The sequence below is a fragment of the Pseudonaja textilis genome, chromosome 2 (assembly GCF_049901715.1).
Source record: "Pseudonaja textilis isolate UNSWEBS1 chromosome 2, rPseTex1.2, whole genome shotgun sequence".
Taxonomy (NCBI): domain Eukaryota; kingdom Metazoa; phylum Chordata; class Lepidosauria; order Squamata; family Elapidae; genus Pseudonaja; species Pseudonaja textilis.
Genome location: NC_141991.1, coordinates 147487780 through 147505269, shown reverse-complemented (window position 1 = coordinate 147505269; position 17490 = coordinate 147487780). Strand labels below are relative to the sequence as shown.

At 42.4% G+C, this 17490-nt stretch overlaps 2 protein-coding genes across 3 annotated transcripts; both read right to left on the bottom strand.

Annotated features, from left to right (window-relative positions):
- Positions 1 to 1084: 1084 nt before the first annotated feature.
- On the bottom strand, positions 1085 to 7778 carry HSD17B10 (hydroxysteroid 17-beta dehydrogenase 10). Its single transcript, XM_026711298.2, has 6 exons — positions 7705 to 7778; positions 5435 to 5599; positions 5158 to 5322; positions 4173 to 4301; positions 1801 to 1909; positions 1085 to 1397 (listed from the first exon to the last, which is right to left on the bottom strand). Exons 1-6 carry the CDS (start codon positions 7729 to 7731, stop codon positions 1207 to 1209), a joined length of 786 nt encoding a protein of 261 aa, XP_026567083.1. The 5' UTR covers positions 7732 to 7778; the 3' UTR covers positions 1085 to 1206.
- Positions 7779 to 10907: 3129 nt separating this feature from the next.
- On the bottom strand, positions 10908 to 17490 carry LOC113443229 (uncharacterized). Of its 2 annotated transcripts, none has more exons than XR_015741988.1 (7): positions 15489 to 17490; positions 15053 to 15130; positions 14545 to 14656; positions 14309 to 14454; positions 14073 to 14152; positions 13701 to 13974; positions 10908 to 12031 (listed from the first exon to the last, which is right to left on the bottom strand). XR_015741988.1 is itself a non-coding variant. In XM_026711296.2 (7 exons), exons 1-7 carry the CDS (start codon positions 16251 to 16253, stop codon positions 11922 to 11924), a joined length of 1404 nt encoding a protein of 467 aa, XP_026567081.1. In that variant the 5' UTR covers positions 16254 to 17490; the 3' UTR covers positions 10908 to 11921. The 2 variants fall into 2 exon arrangements, 1 of the variants encoding a protein (XP_026567081.1); XM_026711296.2 differs by having other exon boundaries at positions 13701 to 13813.

The following is a 17490-nucleotide window of genomic DNA, read 5'->3' as shown; positions in this document are numbered from 1 at the left end:
CAGATCAGATCTGAATTTTATTTCAAAAGAAAGATTTTGCTGAACTAGGATTGGAATTTTCCTGCCACTAGTGTTTTGGGACTTCCCTTCGAACAGCTGTTCCTCCTCCTCTGTTCTCCACCCCCCTCTTTCCAGGTTTCCTTTGCATTTGGCTATCTTGAGACATTTTATACTCACTCTTCTTTATAAGAGAAATGAATATTACATGAGCAGAATCATAGTTGAGAAAAGTCATAAGACCAAAGAACTATGTATTGAAATAGTTCAATTTACCAGATATATGTACTATTTGTTACCATATATCCTTTAAATGGCATTTGGGAGAACACTTCAGAAACCCTGAAAAATTGGGGCAAAACTCTGTGCACTTTGAAAAGGATTCAAAAGAAGCATAATTAACCTGGCCCTTATCTTTCTCTTCATTAAAGCAACCTGACTGTTTTCAGGCCTCAGCACAAGCATGAAAAAGCAAATTTTCAGGCTGCTTTAATGAAGAGCAGAAAAGTATTGGGCTTGCACTAAGTCTAAAGTGTGTTTTCTAAATCACTTTCACAACATGTACAGCCCTGAAAGTTGCATTTATTAAACACTGCTTTTAATCTGATTTTTACAGAGTGTAGAAGTAGCAATTTACATTACCTTTCATCTCATTCCCTGCTTTAAAATATATTAGAAAGTATGCCCGGAAAAAAAATACCGCACACGCACGCGCGCACACACACCAAGTGGGTTGACAAATACAGACATGCAGTGACAGAAGAGCTAGACATCGTTACCCTAACAGACTTACTCGTTGAAAGTTATGCAGTGATTTTTGCAATCAATAACTACAAACCATGGTTTACAACATAACTTTTTGTCGATATCTGGACACCTGTGGTTTGATAAACCATGATTAAATAAATCAGGACAATCATGTGACCTTAGCCAGAAACAATTGAATCTGTTCTTCAGAATTAGACAGAAGTCTGTTAAAAAAGAAATTGGAGATGCATACAAAATATAGTTTTCAGTATGGCTACTAGTAATGGGGGTGTGTAGGTCAGGGGGAGCTTATGCTAGCAAATGAAAGAAAAGAACAATATCTGATCAGTGATTTATTGAAAGTCAGATGTTAATCATTTCTTTTGCCAACCTTGATTTCAATCCTGTGATTATGATCCAAGGAGGACCATCTTTTTTTCTCCTGCAGACTTGGGCTATGGCTCAGGGCTGCATTCGGATAGCCCCATCAAGCCGAATTACTTCACCATTTAGCATAGGATTCTCCGCTATGCATTGTACCAGATGAGCATATTCGTCTGGAGCCCCAAGGCGATTTGGGAAAGGCACCTGTCGTGCCAGGAATGTCCGAACTTTTTCAGGAAGTGTCCCCAGTAGAGGTGTCTCAAAGAGCCCTGGAAGAAACAAAAACTGCTCAGGGATGCTGCTGCTCCTGGTGCCACACACTGTCACCCTTATTAAGCAGTAGCCCATAACGTACTGGGTGCTCCAGGAGTTAAGCATGGAGTTCAGTTTCCTAATAATCTTGTGCCATGCACTGCTAAAATCTGAGATCTGATAAGGGATTGATGACTAGGCCTTTGAACTACTAAGCCAACAAAATAAAGTAAATTCGTAAAACATTCAAAATTGATTATGAAAATGAAAGTTTGCGTAATATATTATGTAACTGTAAGGCTTCAGTTTTTGAGGAAGACCAAGGTCATATGCAAATAGTCCTGCCATTTTAGGACTGAACACCTTTTAAAAGGTTGAATTTTCCCTCCTAGGGTTTAGATTCGGGGTGGTTTGGGTTACCTGGTGCAATGGTAACAACACGAATGCCAAGCGAGGCAAGATCTCGGGCGATGGGCAGGGTCATTGACACTATGCCTCCTTTGGAAGCTGAATAGGCAGCCTGTCCGACCTGCATAACGAAGAAAAAGGACTTAGTTGCCTCAAAATGACATAATAAAATCACTTGCTAAGTAAATAAAGATAAGTCCTCAATTTACGGCCACATTTTGGTTTGGAACTTCTCTTGCTAAGTGATGTGATCATCAAGTATGGCATCACATGATCATGTTGCTTAACTACAGCAATTCTTGGTGCCCTCTCTGTCGTTATAATTCCAGATGTGTTGGGAGGTGGAGGGAGCTCCAGGTAAAGAGCATGGGGGTGCCACGGGAGAATGGGAAAAACTCTGGGATGCCCAGCACAAACCATGCAAGAGTTGGGGGGAAGAGTCTGCAGCGCGATCCAAGCTCAGAGGCCAGGGAAAAGAGGATGCAGCATGCATGAATGCATGGGTGTGCACGTAGGGAAGCTGGGAAAAGAATACACTGCAACTCCAAGGCTTCTTGGCATACACATCTGTTGTGGCTCGGAGGTTTGAGCCTGCTTTGTCAGAGGTCGAGGACTTGGTAAATGAGGAAGAGGAGGATTTGGCTCTGAGGTTTGACCCCGCTTTGCTAGAGGACACAGACTCAGATGGTGCGGAAGGGGAAGATTTGGCTCTGAGGTTTGAGCCTGCTTTGTTAGAGGATTTGGAATTTCCTTCCTCCCCAGGACTGCCCTCCTCGGCAGGATCTTCCCCCCTGATTGTGCCTCAGGTGTCGGCAGATAATCAGGAGAACGTATCAGAGCCTCTGACAGAGGATCAAGCCGAGGAATGCTGGTTTGATGCAAGGCAAAGACGCAGGCAAAAGCGTGAAATGCAACGTAAAAAGAAAGGACAAATCAGAGACTGAGATGAGAGACTGACACGCCCCACAGGGAATAAAAGTGGGCATGTTAGCTCTGGTTTCTTGTTTGGGACAACTTGTTTCATGAGAGAAGCTTCTGCATTTTTCCTGTGTGTGGCGTCAGCTTGTGATTTATGCTTCCTTATCAGACTTGGCAGACAGCTGGCGTGAGACTGCCAAGAATGTTTTCAGATTAAGGAAGTTAACCCCGTAGTTACCGGACTTGCCTGCTTATTTGTTTTTCAGTTGGAAATTTGGACTTATTACTTTGTCCAGGTGAGATATAACACACATCTCTGCGTATTCAAGAAACCCCTAAGATATAGGACATTGCAAAGCCCAGTCCCATCCTGGCTTAGCAGTGCAGCGATTTTTTCTCGCATGCCATGGGTCATGCCAAAAAGAAAAAAAGAAACCCCTGAGCTGCAGCCCAGCCCAGTCCAGCAGGAAGGATATAAATGGGCTTCTTGCTGTCCTGGGAAACTGCAGCTGGCCTAGCTCAGTCGCCCTTTCCATTCTGCACTCTATCACCCCTAGCTAACTTTCAGCATCTCTTCTTACTCCGACTGCTGGCATGCCTGATCTGGCCCTTTTCCAAGACAGCTGATGGCCATGTGAGGCTCTTCCCCGGATCTCATTGGGAAACTGCCATGCGCTTCCTGGGGAAGAATGTGGCCAGTAGCTGCCTTGTGAAGGGCCAGAGTGAGCTTTGTCAATAGTGGGAGAAAGAAGACGGCAAAAATCAATTAGGGCATTAAAGGCTAATGGTAAGTGCAGGCAATCTGCAAAACTCCTGAATTTTGGTAACGTGACTGCAGGGGCACTATGAACTGCTATAATTTTGGGGACCAGCTGTAAGTCCCTTTGTTCAGCCCCATCATAACTCTGAGCAATTGCTGAACAAGTGGTCATAAGCAGAAGAAGTGTGTTTTGAAACACAGAAGGAAAGTTCTGATTGGAATGTCAAACAGCATTGTGATAAACTTGCTGAGTTAAGGAGAGCCAAGGGAAAGGAAATGACAAGAAAGAAAGAGAACTGGAAATAAAAGTGCTGGGGCCAACTAACTTCAAACGTAGGTTTAATGCAGGTGAGCATTTAAAAATCACACATGAGGCATGACATGCCGAAACTCCACACCAAAGAGCATAAGCCATTTCATTCCTTCTCCCCTAGCCCAACTGTTCTATTTTCCTTCAGGCCTAGAAGGTCACTTAATCGAGTTAATGGTTAATTCCCATTACAAAAATGCAAACTCTCTGGCTATATTGATATGATAACTGATTTTGCCCCCTCCCCAAAATCTGGTTTCTGAAGCAGCCATACTTTAATGCTCCTGTATTGTAAGAATATTGACGTGTTCAATACGCATTCTGTTCAAATTATAGATTCCTGGCCTTTGCCAATGAAGCTACTGCTGACTAAAGAAAGTTTAGCTCAGGCTTTACCTGGCCCTCATAGGCAGCCACGCTGGCGGTGTTGATAATCACTCCTCTCTCTCCATCTTTGTTTGGTTCGTTTTTACTCATCACACTTGCAATCAGACGAATCACATTGAAGGTCCCAGCAATATTGACCTGAAAAACACAAATGAAATCCAAGAACTCAAAATCTTGATTATGCTTCCCTCACCAAAGCCAGTACTGCCAAGGAAGGTCATTGCATCAGCACAACAGAAGAAACTCATGGCCAAGCAAATAACTACGCCTTCGTTCTGAATGGTCGTCTAACAGAAAATTCAATTCTGCCAATGTTTAGGTAGCTATTATGAAAGCATCTACATCCAATGAGGAATTTGCAGGTTTAGGAGAAGGCAAAATATTCTCAAGAAAAAAACCTGGATTAAAAACCCTGAGCTTAGAAAAACCATTAAAAACCCCAGGAAACTTGCTCAGCTGATAAGAAGTAGAGAGGAGCTAAGAACTGGGTGGTGAAAAGGCATAAAATAAACTATTCTGGAAAACAGCATATTAGTTGGCTTAAGTCCTGAAGAAGAGCACTGCAAAAATTTTAATGCAATTTAACTGGTAAGTTATAGAAGTCCTTCCTTCCCCATTAGGTCTGGCAGGAGATACATGCTCCGAGTCTGTCTATTAAGGAGCACTATCTGGTAGGGCCCAGGAAGAGAGTTTATTCTGTTATGGTACCCATTCTTTGGAAGATCATCCTTCTCAGAGATCATACTGGTCCCAACCCTACTTGCCTATAGCAAGGCATGGTTTTTTTTTCACTCAGCTTGAAAATCCCTGTGTGTGGCAGAGGCCATGCAATGTTTGTATTGATTCTATTTTTACCTCAGCTGATGATTACATCTGTGTTGTTTTTTATTGTTAAGGCAGCCATGTTAATTTAAAAATAATAAGTTGGAAGTATTTGGAATAAGATCAAATAACAACTGTATAATGAGTTAAAATGTCCTCACAACATACTCACATTGATGACTCTCTGGAAGTCCTCCAAACTATGAGAATGATCTTTATGCACATTGTATGTCTTAAATGCCACTGCAACCGCAGCACAGTTCACTCCCATATCTATATGTCCAAATTTATCCTTTGCTGTGGTCAGTGCAGCCTTCACATCTAATTCTGATGTCACCTGAATAAAGACAGTTTTGAGAGAATGATCCAGGTCTGCTGTTACATTCTTTTTCCACATCCCTATACACACCTGAGGAGAAAGCCCCAGCTCCCCATCAAACAATATTTACATCAGCTGGAGTAAAGATGCATCTGTCTCCCAGCGACTTGGCTATGCTTTCACCATCAGACGTTGGCAGGTCCACAATCACAGCACTGCCTCCCTGTTGTATTAATCGTTCCACTGTGGCACGGCCCAGTCCAGAAGCCCCACCAGTCACAAAGCCAACCATGTTCTAGTGGGTAAAGAAAATAATAAGATTACTACCTCACATTGTTGTGGAGAAAATAGGAGAAGGAAAGTGTGTTGGATATATTTGCCACCGTGAGTTATTTGTAAAAATAAAAGTTGGGATACAAATAAAGCAGATTTGATAGGCAGTACGACTGGTAATGCAATACAAACAATCGCATTCTTCTCATAACTACAAAATCAAATTTTTAAAAAGAAAAACAGCAGACAGTGTGTCAACCTGGACGCTCCTGGGCAGAGGTGGGGGATGGTGGAGGTGGCTCGCAGCAAAACACTCCAAAGCTGGATCTAATCAACTAATCGGAGGGCAAATGGGAAGGAAGGAAGGTGTGTGATCGCCCCAGCCTCCACCTCCTCTCTTTCTCCCCTTCTCCCCAGTTCTTGAAGAATCAACCTTCACTTCTCATCCTGTCGAAATCCTTCATGCCAAAAGGAAGGAGGGGGTCACTGTTAGCTTAGTCGGAGGGTCTATGTGCGCCAGCCGTGCCAAAGGGTAACTGGCAAGAGGTGGCTTTAAAATGCAGGAGGATAAACAGGAGGAGGAGAGGGGGAGATGGCCGAGGGAATCTTCACTTTTCTTTCATTCATATAGACTAGAGTGAATCATTCTTCTCCCAGTTGGAAAAAAAACATCTACTTGTGGGCTGCGCAGACTCCAACACCGCTTCTCTGTACTTTGTCGTCCCCCCCCGCCCCCCGCATCCCAATCTGCTTCGCTGCCCTGGCATTCCCCCCCCCTTTTTTTTAAACAAGCCTCTCCGTCGGTTAGGAGTTACGTGATGTAGGTGCAGGGAGCAACACAAAATCTACAGGGTGGTGGGGAGGGGGAGGGGGAGGGGGGATGTCAACTTAATGTGTCTTGTTCCAGCACTTAACAAGGGGGGGGGGGGCTGAGCAAGAGTAATGAGTCTCAAGTCCTTCCTCCCCTCCTTTGCCCTGGATCTTTTTCTCCAGGCACCAATGGTAACAGAATCGCCTCGTGGCCATTTGGGAAAACAGCTTTATCCTGGACAAGTTTAGTACAGAAAAGTGGTCACTTTGTAAAATGGTCAATGCCTGGAACTCACCACCTGACTCTGTTGTTACATCCTCAAACCTCTCAAACCTTAAACTGTCTTCCATGGGCCTCCCTCCATTCCTAAGAGGTCTGTAAGGAAGTGTGAATAAGGGCACCAGCCTGCCTACCGTCCCTGTCCTACTGTTCCCATGTACCTGTTTATACTTATATGTTTATATGTAATGTTCATACTTATACTTGTTTTCTCATACATGCTTGACAAAGTAAACTAAATGAAATAAATAAATACACAATTTCCCCATCAAAACTACCTGGCATCTGTCTGTATGAGACACAGAAACTAATTCCATAACTCCTTTTTTTTGGGGGGGGGGAGGAAAGGGGAGGCTGTTTTTATTTGCATTTGTTCATCCAACAGTTAAAGGGCAGAGAAACTCACATAACCTTCAGAAAGGTACAAGAGGTGGTTTCTTCCATGTTTTATCAAATAAGTGTTCAGCTGGAAGAACACTTCTTGGCAGCGGCAGTATTTGATCCTATGGAGATTTTCAATCATCCAGGTACTGGTTGTCCCAAAGGTGCTTTTCCAATCCCAGAAGAGAAACGTTTTCAAGGAAAATACCAAAAAAGGCCAGTTGTCTTTTGGAAAAGCACCTTTGGGACAATATTTGATCTGACTAATATTACCGCTGTGCTAGATTAGGAAAAATGCTTGAAATTACTCTACAGTTGAAAGTAATCTATGCCCTATGTATTGTATTTGCTTTGATTGTACTGCACTTCCTACTCTACATTATTTCTTAGGATAATTACATAGAAAACTCCGACTTCTAAAATGGAATGTATCCTTCAGGATCTCCTCTCCGCTCCCCGCGACGGGAAATTAATCCCTCTGGTCCCCTTCCCTACTCAATGATGATGGGGGGTGGGTTCTCCCCCAATTTCTCCTTCCCTACCTACCGCGAACAGAATTAGATCTCCCTCGGTATTAACATGGATCCTCGCCCCCCCCGCCTCCTCCATGCCCAAGTCCAGTCGCGGCGTCCCACATAGTATTGCCTATTTATTACCTTCAGGCTCCTCATTGCTGTCGCCATGCCGCTCCGCAAAGACTCAACTTTCAAGTCCTACCTCCTAATGAGGCGGAGGCGGAAGCGGAAGAGGCGGTTTAAATTTGGTTGATGATAAGGTACGTTAGGTTTACGAAAGTCCTCACTTTGATTGGACTTGTACTAAGCGCTGCCCTTAGCCACAGAAACCCGTTTTTTCTTTGGCTTTATCTCCAAATGTTGATGTCAGGTCAGGTCTCGATGAAGACCCTCTTAATTTGGCAAAAGGGCTGTTTTTACTCTGGTTCTGGACGTTAGGGCGCAATCTTACATAGGCAGCATTAGGACGCTGTTCTTTTTTGCAAGAGTGCCTCTAAAGAGAGAGTTGCGACAGTATTCAGCTAAGCTCAATCGCTCCCTTGGAGTGTGTAAAATTACAGACGTTAAGAACTCTGAAAAAAACAGGTAGGTGGTTATGCTGATGATTGAAGTGGACCTATTCTGATACTATGCAAATCGAGAGCAGTTAGGTATTTGGCTGGGAAACTACAAAGCTAAACTATGGTTAAAAAGTCCAAAAAAATACCCTATAAAAAGGTAATAGCAATCTACTTGTATATTGGTGCTAAGAAAACCACATAGATGAGCCCCAAAAGTAACCAAGAGCGGAACTTACAAGTTACTCTCCATTGAATCCAGGATTATGGATGTGTAAATATTTTCATTCAATTGTATTATTTTTCTCAGCAATATTAATGCTTAATAAGCTTATGGCTAAAGTTAACATAGTAGAAGCCATGATTTTCTTTTAATATATTTAGGTGGTTCTATTGCTTGTCAAGTGAGCATAAATGTGTAACCCCATTTTACATTAGGTATCAGAGAGCAAAGATAACCTATAAATGTCAAACATGCTTTTAATAGCAAATTCAGATTTATGCAAGTATGTTCTCCATTCTGATATCTTCCAGCTATGTGAGGAAGTATGAGACATGAAATTTTAGAATTATGGGAATTCAGGATTTGGGAAGGATGGTACCAGTATTATAAGTTTTAAGAAAAATGTATGTAAAACTTTATAAAAATGTATATTGAGATATTTAATGTATTGTAAACCTAAATCAGATTTTTTTCAGTTTTGCTTCATGACTCCTTGTAAAATTAAGTATTTAGTAGCAATATTCACTCTCTAATTTGCTCAGTTGGAAAGAGGGCAATAGAAAACAACTAAGATTGGTTCTAGAAATTACTAGGTTTAGCATTAAGATAAACATTTGGTTATCAATTTTACGATGATGATGTAAATTTACCACGTTAAAAGAAAAAAATCCATGGTCAAAGTTGCTAATATATACAATTAGTTATGCTGATGGCTATGAAAGAACATAAAAAAGCAGAAAATATGGATAGAAATTCAAAAGTCTTGACTTTGGAAAATCAATATTTGCTCCTAAATGTTAATTATATGCAATATCTAGGAGACCATAAATAAAATCATTAGTTGGGGTCTACAAATTTCAATCTGGATCACAACAGAGAAAAATATCCAATCCAGAGGAATTGTATCACTTAATGGCAACATAGAAATTTTTCTTTCCAGTTTGCTTTAAGTTGTTGTTTGTGTGGACTGAATGTTTTGTATCATTTTATTATCCTACCCCATCACTCTCTAGATTAACTGGAAGTAAAAACAGGTACATCAGTCACTGGCTATTAGCAACTGGCAAAATTTATAACTATAATCCAAATCATTCATGAAGTAGTGTGATAGCTGCAGCTTTCATTTACAATGAGTTTGACCTATGCAACAGATTTCAGGAAATATAACTACTGTATAAATGACAGCTGCTAAATGTAATTGGTAAGCTACAGTATCTATCAATATAGAATTTTCTAGTCATGTATGCATCAAGTTGAAATTAACCATTATAGAGAACAGGATGTGCCAATAATAAATGCACTTAAGTATTCACTAGCCATGAAGCTCCAACACACACATGCTTAAAAACAACTCTGTATTCATAAATATTAACATAAATTACAAGATAACCTTTCAAATGGGAAAAGTGTATTTCAAGGTATCGAAAAGAGTAAATTTATTATTTTGCTTTGTAACCAATTTTTGAATTTTCAAGCAGTCAGATGTGTATGTATGTATTTGTGTATATAATCTTCAGTTCCTCTACTTTATTTCCAAGGTGAATCATTTCAGAACACAGAAAAAGGACTGCATGTTTAAATGCTTCCCATTATCAACCTTCTCATATACTATGAGAAGTTGAAGTTACAATAGTTTGTCCTAATGAGCTAGTCTCCACACCTTTCTCCACACATCAAAAAATACATAAGCATATTTAGTTTGATGCTTAAGAATGATTGGATTATTTCCCCCCACTCCCTTTAAAGATGCTAAATGCAATTTATTCCATAAAAAAGCCACACTGAACCATTTTTAAGTTATTAGGTCCGGACTTTTTACACGAAGAATGAATTTCTCAGTATTTCTTTTTTAAAAGTACTGTTCTAGAATTTACTAATATTTTTTTACCATCAAGGTTTCTGGTGTTCTGCGATTATAAGCGTTTCCAATATAATGTTTAGATTTTTGAGTTCTTTAGTATTGTAGAAATGTATCAGCATGAAGTACCAACAGCTCAAAAGAAAAAATTCTAGTTATATACAGTTAGACCCAGACTATGCTTAACAACTGGCTATTTAGCAATTGTACAAATTTACAACAGCACTGAAAAAATAATTTTATGACCAGCCTGCAGTAATGTGAAAACTTGAATGTTGCACAACTGGGAAGGTATTTACAATTGTCAGTGTCCCACTGTCTTGTGATTGACATTTGTACGCTTTGCTACTAGCTTATAACAAGTAGAGTCAATGGAGAAACCAACAGTAAAATTGCAAGTTGCTGTGATGCAGCTACTTGTCAAACCCGCATTGATTTAACAACTGAATGGGAAGTGACATCATAATCCCTCATGGATGTTTCATTTAGTGATGCAAAATATCATATTCACATTTTTTCTTTCATAACTCATACTCTTCATTATTTACTCCATGCCAGTTCTCCTGAACAGAAACAAAACTCGGTTACACAGTAAAGCATATATAGTATAACTTGTCTGCATACCCTCACTTACATATGCATTATGAGCACAGAATATGAGGCTTTAGATGTCCAAAATAAAAGTCACACGCCATGTTGGAAAGCGCTTTGTACATTAAGTGCTTTTTTATAATAAAAAAAGTACAAAGTCCTGATACGAAATATACAAAAAAATCAGCCAAGGAAAATGGTTGCCTTTCTACAAATATCAGTAGCATTGCATAGAACAGCCTCTGTGGGGTATAGGGAATGGGCAAATCCAACCGGGTATGCTGCTTTAGGAACATTGCTAGGAAATTGTCTGCAGTTATACATAAAGTACACCAGAGCATAAAATCACATATACACACTGTTGCTAGAAACATCTTGCCATTGCTTTCATGGACTGGAGCATTGGAGAAAGTATCAAACACAAAAATAAGCCATCATCACAGCCCTTTTCCTTGCATTAATAACCTCAAGGAAAATACTGTACAACCAGAGAGCTATTATTGCTTCAGCTAAGCCAATGGGTGCAAGGTTGCCATTTAGAACAACAGGAGCTATTACAAAGTGAGTTTGAATGGCAGAACCCTGCATTGGCAATGGATGAGTCCCAATTGATTAGGCCCTACCCTCAATGTGAGAAAAGCAAGGCTGGGATTATGTTTTGATGGCATGAGGCACTGGTCGGCCACTAGCAGGCATACTAAAGCTAAAATATATACAGGGGGAGTCCAATCCTTATAAGCAGAAGTTCAGGGAAGGTGCGAAAAGCCAGCAGCTTAATAATGCTGAATGGAAAAAGGAAACCCTGAGCTGTTTTAAAAAGGCCTCTGGGCAGACAAGACCCTGAGTAGCCACCAGGGGACAGGGCAAATAAGCGTACAGCCCCCACACAGGCAGGTAGGAGAAGATGCTAAGCATCAAACAATTAAGGAGGTGCTTGCACATAGTGCCCCCAGAAGGGCAGAGAGAGAAATGCAGTCAATACAATAAATAAAGATACAAAATAATCTCTGTGACCGCTGCTGATACCCCCCATTTTTGCCATGTCCAAGTGCAACTGGTCAGCATCAAAGTGCCACTGAGGTCCCCATAGGAAAGTCCAACCAAACACATTGTTCTTTTATAAGCTAATCTAGCCATCTTCTTCCACCTCGGAATCCTTCCCATCTGGCTCCTCTGGGGAGGACTTGGATCCAGCATTATCATCTTCTTGGCCACTTAATACTTCTTCCACTACTTCACCTGTGTTAGTAAATAAGATATGTCAATATTTGAAGCAGCTGATGAAAAATACTCCCTCTTTGCCCATGTTTCCAGTATTTAATTGACTGAATCCCAAGACCTCCACTATAAGATATAATGATGTGGAGGTGGAGATACATTGCTCTTCAGTAAGTTGATTGGGAGAAAATCTGGAAATCTCTCCTCTGTGAAACATCTTAGACTCTTCTCCCCACTTTCCTTTAATCTACATGAAACTGCTGGGACAGGTCATTTACTGAAAGGAGATTAGGCATCTGTTGTCTAGTTATATACAGATACTGTATCATCAAACAGATGATGCCATAGAAGTGCTGACTTGATGCTTCGACTTTCTCAAGGAAGGAATGGATTCTGAATTCTTCATTTGAGTCTGTAGGCCAATGACTTCAGGACATTCTCATCTTTGGCTCTGAATTAAGACTATGTGTCCCTGCTCAGAGGTGGGGGGCAAATTGGTAGTCCTACTGAACTCAAAGCTTTTGCTCAAGTAGCTGGTGACAACTCTAAAAGGAAAGGCTATTGCCCAATTAGGGCAAATTAGGAATCTTTGCTCAGTCACCCATTCTCCAGTCACCTCTACTTTGGATTACTGTAGCGCATGCTACATGAGGCTGCTTTGAAAAGCATTCAAAAGCTATTGCTGCTGCAGAATGCAGCAACCTAGGCAGGCATTTATCATTATACCTCAGTGACCACACTGCTTCAGGACCTGCATTGGCTTCCAATTAGCTTCTGGTGGGATTCAAGGTCCTGACCGTCACCTTTAAGATCTTTTATCATTCATCATCTCTATTTGAGATTGCTAATGATGAAACCTAGAAAATGGGCATTTAAGTCACTGTTCCCACAATTTAAAACTCCCTTTCTACAGAGAGATCTGCTCTACATTTTCTTTCTGGATTTCAGGAAAATCCCATTTAGCCCAGGAAGAAGACATGGTTTGAATACAGTATAGGAATGCATTTATGGGCATATGAGTTTGTATGTTTTTTCTTACTTCTTGTGGTGTTGAGGTTTTTCTTCTTTTTCTATGAATGTATTTTTACTGAGTTTTTTTACTTTTATGAAGTCCCTGATTGTTAGCCGCTCTGAACCTTTAGGACTGAACAGCAAAGTAAGCTAGTTCTCAACTTACAACCATTTGTTTAGTGATCGTCTGAAGTTACAATGGCACTGAAAACAGTAACTTTGTAACTGTTTCTCAGTTATGACCGTTGCAGCATCCCCATGGCCATGTGATCAAAATTTGGCCACTTGGCAACCGGCATGTATTTATGACGGTTGCGGTATCCTGGTGTTATTGATCACCTTTTGCAACCTTCTGACAAGCAAAGCCAATGGGGAAACCAGATTCATTTAACAAACGTGTTACTAATAACTGCAGTGATTCATTTTACAACTGTGGCAAGAAAGGTCATAAAATGGGGCAAAACTCACTTAACAACTGTCTTGCTTAGCAATGGAAATTTGGGCTCAATTGTGGTTATAAGTCAAGGACTACCTGTATCAGGCATGTATTTATTTACCTGCTTAAACATTTATATAGCTGCCCATCTTATAACAAATTCTGGATGACTCATAATTATTCTGCATTTCAGATCCAAAGGCTGTATCATTTTATGAGTAGTTGTAGTTCACCATTACTTACCTTGCCCAGTCTCTTCTTCATCTATGATCTCATGGACATCTGCCACCCCATCTTCCTCATCTTCGCCATCATCATCCACAATCACAACAAAGTCATCACCATTTTCTGTCTCACTAAACATAAGGGAAGGAGGGAGTGTATCACCATTTATCTATCATCTTCTGCAGACTTCCCAGCTGTATACCACGAAGCCCTCTCTTCACGAAGTCCACTTCTCCTACGTCTCTTTAGTTCTCTCCTCCTACGTCCTGCTGCCACAAACCTAGACAAAAATCTATATCCACACACAATGGCAGGCTTAGATTCTTGCCAAAAATATCACTTATACTATAATCTCCATAACAAGGAACCAAGCAACTGCCTGATTCTTACCTGTCTTCTTCACCATTTTCACCACCTTCCCCCATCAGGTAGTACTGAAGTGGATTGGGCCACAGGTCTTCTTTAATGATCTAGAGAAAACAGAAGAATGTGACAGGTAAAAAGGCATAAGGATGCAACAAACATTTTAGAGGGTGTGGCCCACCAGTGCTGACAATGGCGGATCCTGAGGCTTGAGTAACATTTGGGGTGCAAGTTTTCATCAATGATACGCAGGATAGTCCCACCTCAGCAATGCGATCTCCTGCAGGAAAGCTGTGGTCACAGAACCAACTGAAGAAGCTGCGGCTCATTTCAAAGTTCTTCTGGCCATGAGCTAGTGGATCCTGGCCACGCCACCAGCGAATTGGTGTAGAATGAGAAACTAATCTCCCTGGAAAGGACGGGGAAAAACCATACAGCTGTAAAGAAATGCATGTCAAATCTGACCTTTCATCCCTCAAAACTATCTCCTTGTGCATACCAGAGGAACCACACTGGAACTCCTTCACAATGACTTCATTCTGGAAATAGGGATTGCTGCTGAAGTAGAACTTGATCTTGCAGCCTGACTTTGCATGGGTGAAATCCATAACCTATGTATCAAAGAACACTATAATCATAACACTAGCAAGGTACTGTCAGAGTGTCTGGAAAAGTGTCAGGATGCAAATAATTACACTACAACATTAGCCTAAGAGTTCATCACCATAATACTAGCTGGAAAAGCCTATACTGACAGAGTAGCAAGTTACAATTTACTACCCTTGACTCACTATGGGGACTTTCAAGTGGAAAGAATTCAGAAATCTCAACAGCAATTTAATTGCTTTCATTGATAAATTCAATTTCAAGCTAGTTTCTAGACTTAGTCTCTTTAAATGTACACTAATTGGCATACATTAAAATGAAATTCATTGCGTACAACTCTCAAAGGGTCACCAGCTCCAATATATACTACATAAATATAAGCAAAACTTTGTTGAAATCACCTGCAAATTAGTCATATAGCTCAAAATGTCCTCATCCCTGTCATTGATCATGGCTGAAAGCTGAGGATGATTGAGAAACTGCAAAATTAATGTCAAGGAAAAAAAAACCATTCTAAACTGTTCAGAAAGAGGGCAGGATACACATATAATGCAAAGACATTCTAAACCTCTATGCAGCATTGCCATGTACTAAAGTACATTCCCAAAGTCCACACATTTAACTTTCCCCCATTATTTCCTCGAGTGTAGAGCCCCTAATAAAATATTTTATAGAGGAAAAATGTGGCATTAGCCCATTACTACATGGATTAATGACCAACTCAGCATAACAGAGCCTCAAAATGTGGTTCATATCCTTTGCAATACTGGATTGTACTGTATTTCCCTCTCATCTCTAGCAACCCTTCCCCAACAGCTAGCAGCAATGACAGGATACAGCAGTGACCCAGAAACCGGGGATGTTTTGGATGATGATGTTGCGCCGCTCCAGATGTGGACGCCGCATGTGACTGAACTTTGCTTTGAGGTGGGCAAAGGCACGGTTGGCCTGCTGATTTACAGCTTCCAGTTCCAGCTGCACAGCCTCCAAGGCTTCCAAGTACTGCTCGGTTTTGCGAGTGGGTTGCTGTTTTCCTCCCTCCTCTTCCTCCTCTTCCTCCTCCTCGTCGTCGTCCTCGTCCTCTTCTTCCTCCCCCACCGAAATGACGGAGCACTCGTCCTCGGCTGCTACCTCAGCAACCCGGCGCCTCTCCTTGGCGTCCTTCCTCTTTCTCTTGGTCTCCCGGCCATCCTCATAGTCGTCGCTCGCCCCGACGGCGGCTTCCGCCTTCCTCCGTTTCGGCCTGGCTGGTTCCACGGCCCCCGCTGCGCTTCCTTGGTCCTCGTCGGAGGACGCCCCCCCACCTCCCTTCGCCCGGCCGTACCGAGTCCCCAACCCCTGCCCCGCCGAAGCGCTTGGCTCCCGGACAGCAGGGCTGGTTTCGCGCGCCCCCTGCGGGCCGGCCGTTTCCAGGCTCCTCGATTTCGCCGCGGAGCTTCCTTGCGCCTCCTGCTGGTTGAGGATTTCAAAGCTCCCGCCGCCCCAAGCCGTCATCTCGGCCAGAGCTTGGGCTGCCTCCGTCTCCTTTTGCAGCTGACAAGCCGGGTCTAAGCGCCGCTGCTTAGGGGATGGGGGGGCCCGGTCCTCACCGCCCTCGCTCATGGTAATTCAACTCCGGTCCCCAACGACAGAGGCAAATCCGAAAGGGGCGGGCAAAAAGCCTCGAGTCTGTCCAACCGTCGGCGGCACGACAGGAGGAGAAGGAGGGTGGGGGAAGGGCGCAGGGAAACGGCCTCTTCCAACCGCCTCAGCGCGAGAATCCTGCGCAGTTCCTCCTGATTGGTCAGCGGCGATCGAGGTCTGGCCACTGGGACAAAAGCTGCCTCGCTCATTTGGATGATCCCAACGCGGATTGGCTGGCTCAGGGAAGCAATCGAAGAAAAGATCCCGCCTTATCTTAACCCCACGTGGGAGAAGTAAGGTTTGATAGGCCCGCGCTTTCTAGATTTCATTCGTCCGCCGTCTGTGGCCTGCTTTCCTTTTACCGACCTTGTTTCGGTCGAGTCAGTCGCAGAAGAAGCAGTGACGCGGTCGTTCCCGGAGTGATCGTCCGAGCGGCGCATGCGCGGCAACATTTCGCCCGCTCTTCACCCCTTGGGGCATGCGCTCTGAGAGACGGGTGCCGCTATCTGTCTAGCATATGGCGAGTGGCTAAGCAAGGAATAGGTGGTGGTGGAGGATTTGGAGCAAGAGGTGGGGGGCCTCCTATACGCTTCTCTCCAAGATAGCAGGATGCGTCAGCAGAGATAGCAACGCCGGGAATTATCAGCCGGCGCCGCCTGGGTGTGGTGTGCTTACAAAACTCCCCAAAGAGATTGGTGGGCGGGAAATTCAGAAACCATTTCGCCATCAACGTGCATGCTAACTTAAAAGTATTAACTACTGGATGATATGCGGGTGGATGTCCCCTTAAATTGCCTGAGAAGCGGGGTAGGCAAATTCGTCTGGTCCTTGTTTACAATACCTAAATGAACAGAACAGAATAGAATCCGATGATAATGCCATCGGCATAGACAAAAGCTCACCAGTCAATTGCAAAAGGCAGCTTTACCTGGAACAGCTTACATTATGTGACTATAGTTAACATCATTAAATAATGTCGAAGAAAAATTGCAAGTCACAGTCATGATTTTTTTGCTTCACTTAATGTTTTAAGAGTAAGGATGTAAGCCCATTGCAGTGGTTTAATCTAGTGCCCAAGCACTTAGCAAATGAGTTGCCAGTCTTAACGGTAGTTCCTACGTAAAAACCACCTGTAATCCAGACCATGAGAACAAAGTGGAGACTATTTGTGCAATTTACCATTTACCAAAAAGAAAAGTATTTTAAAAAAGAAATA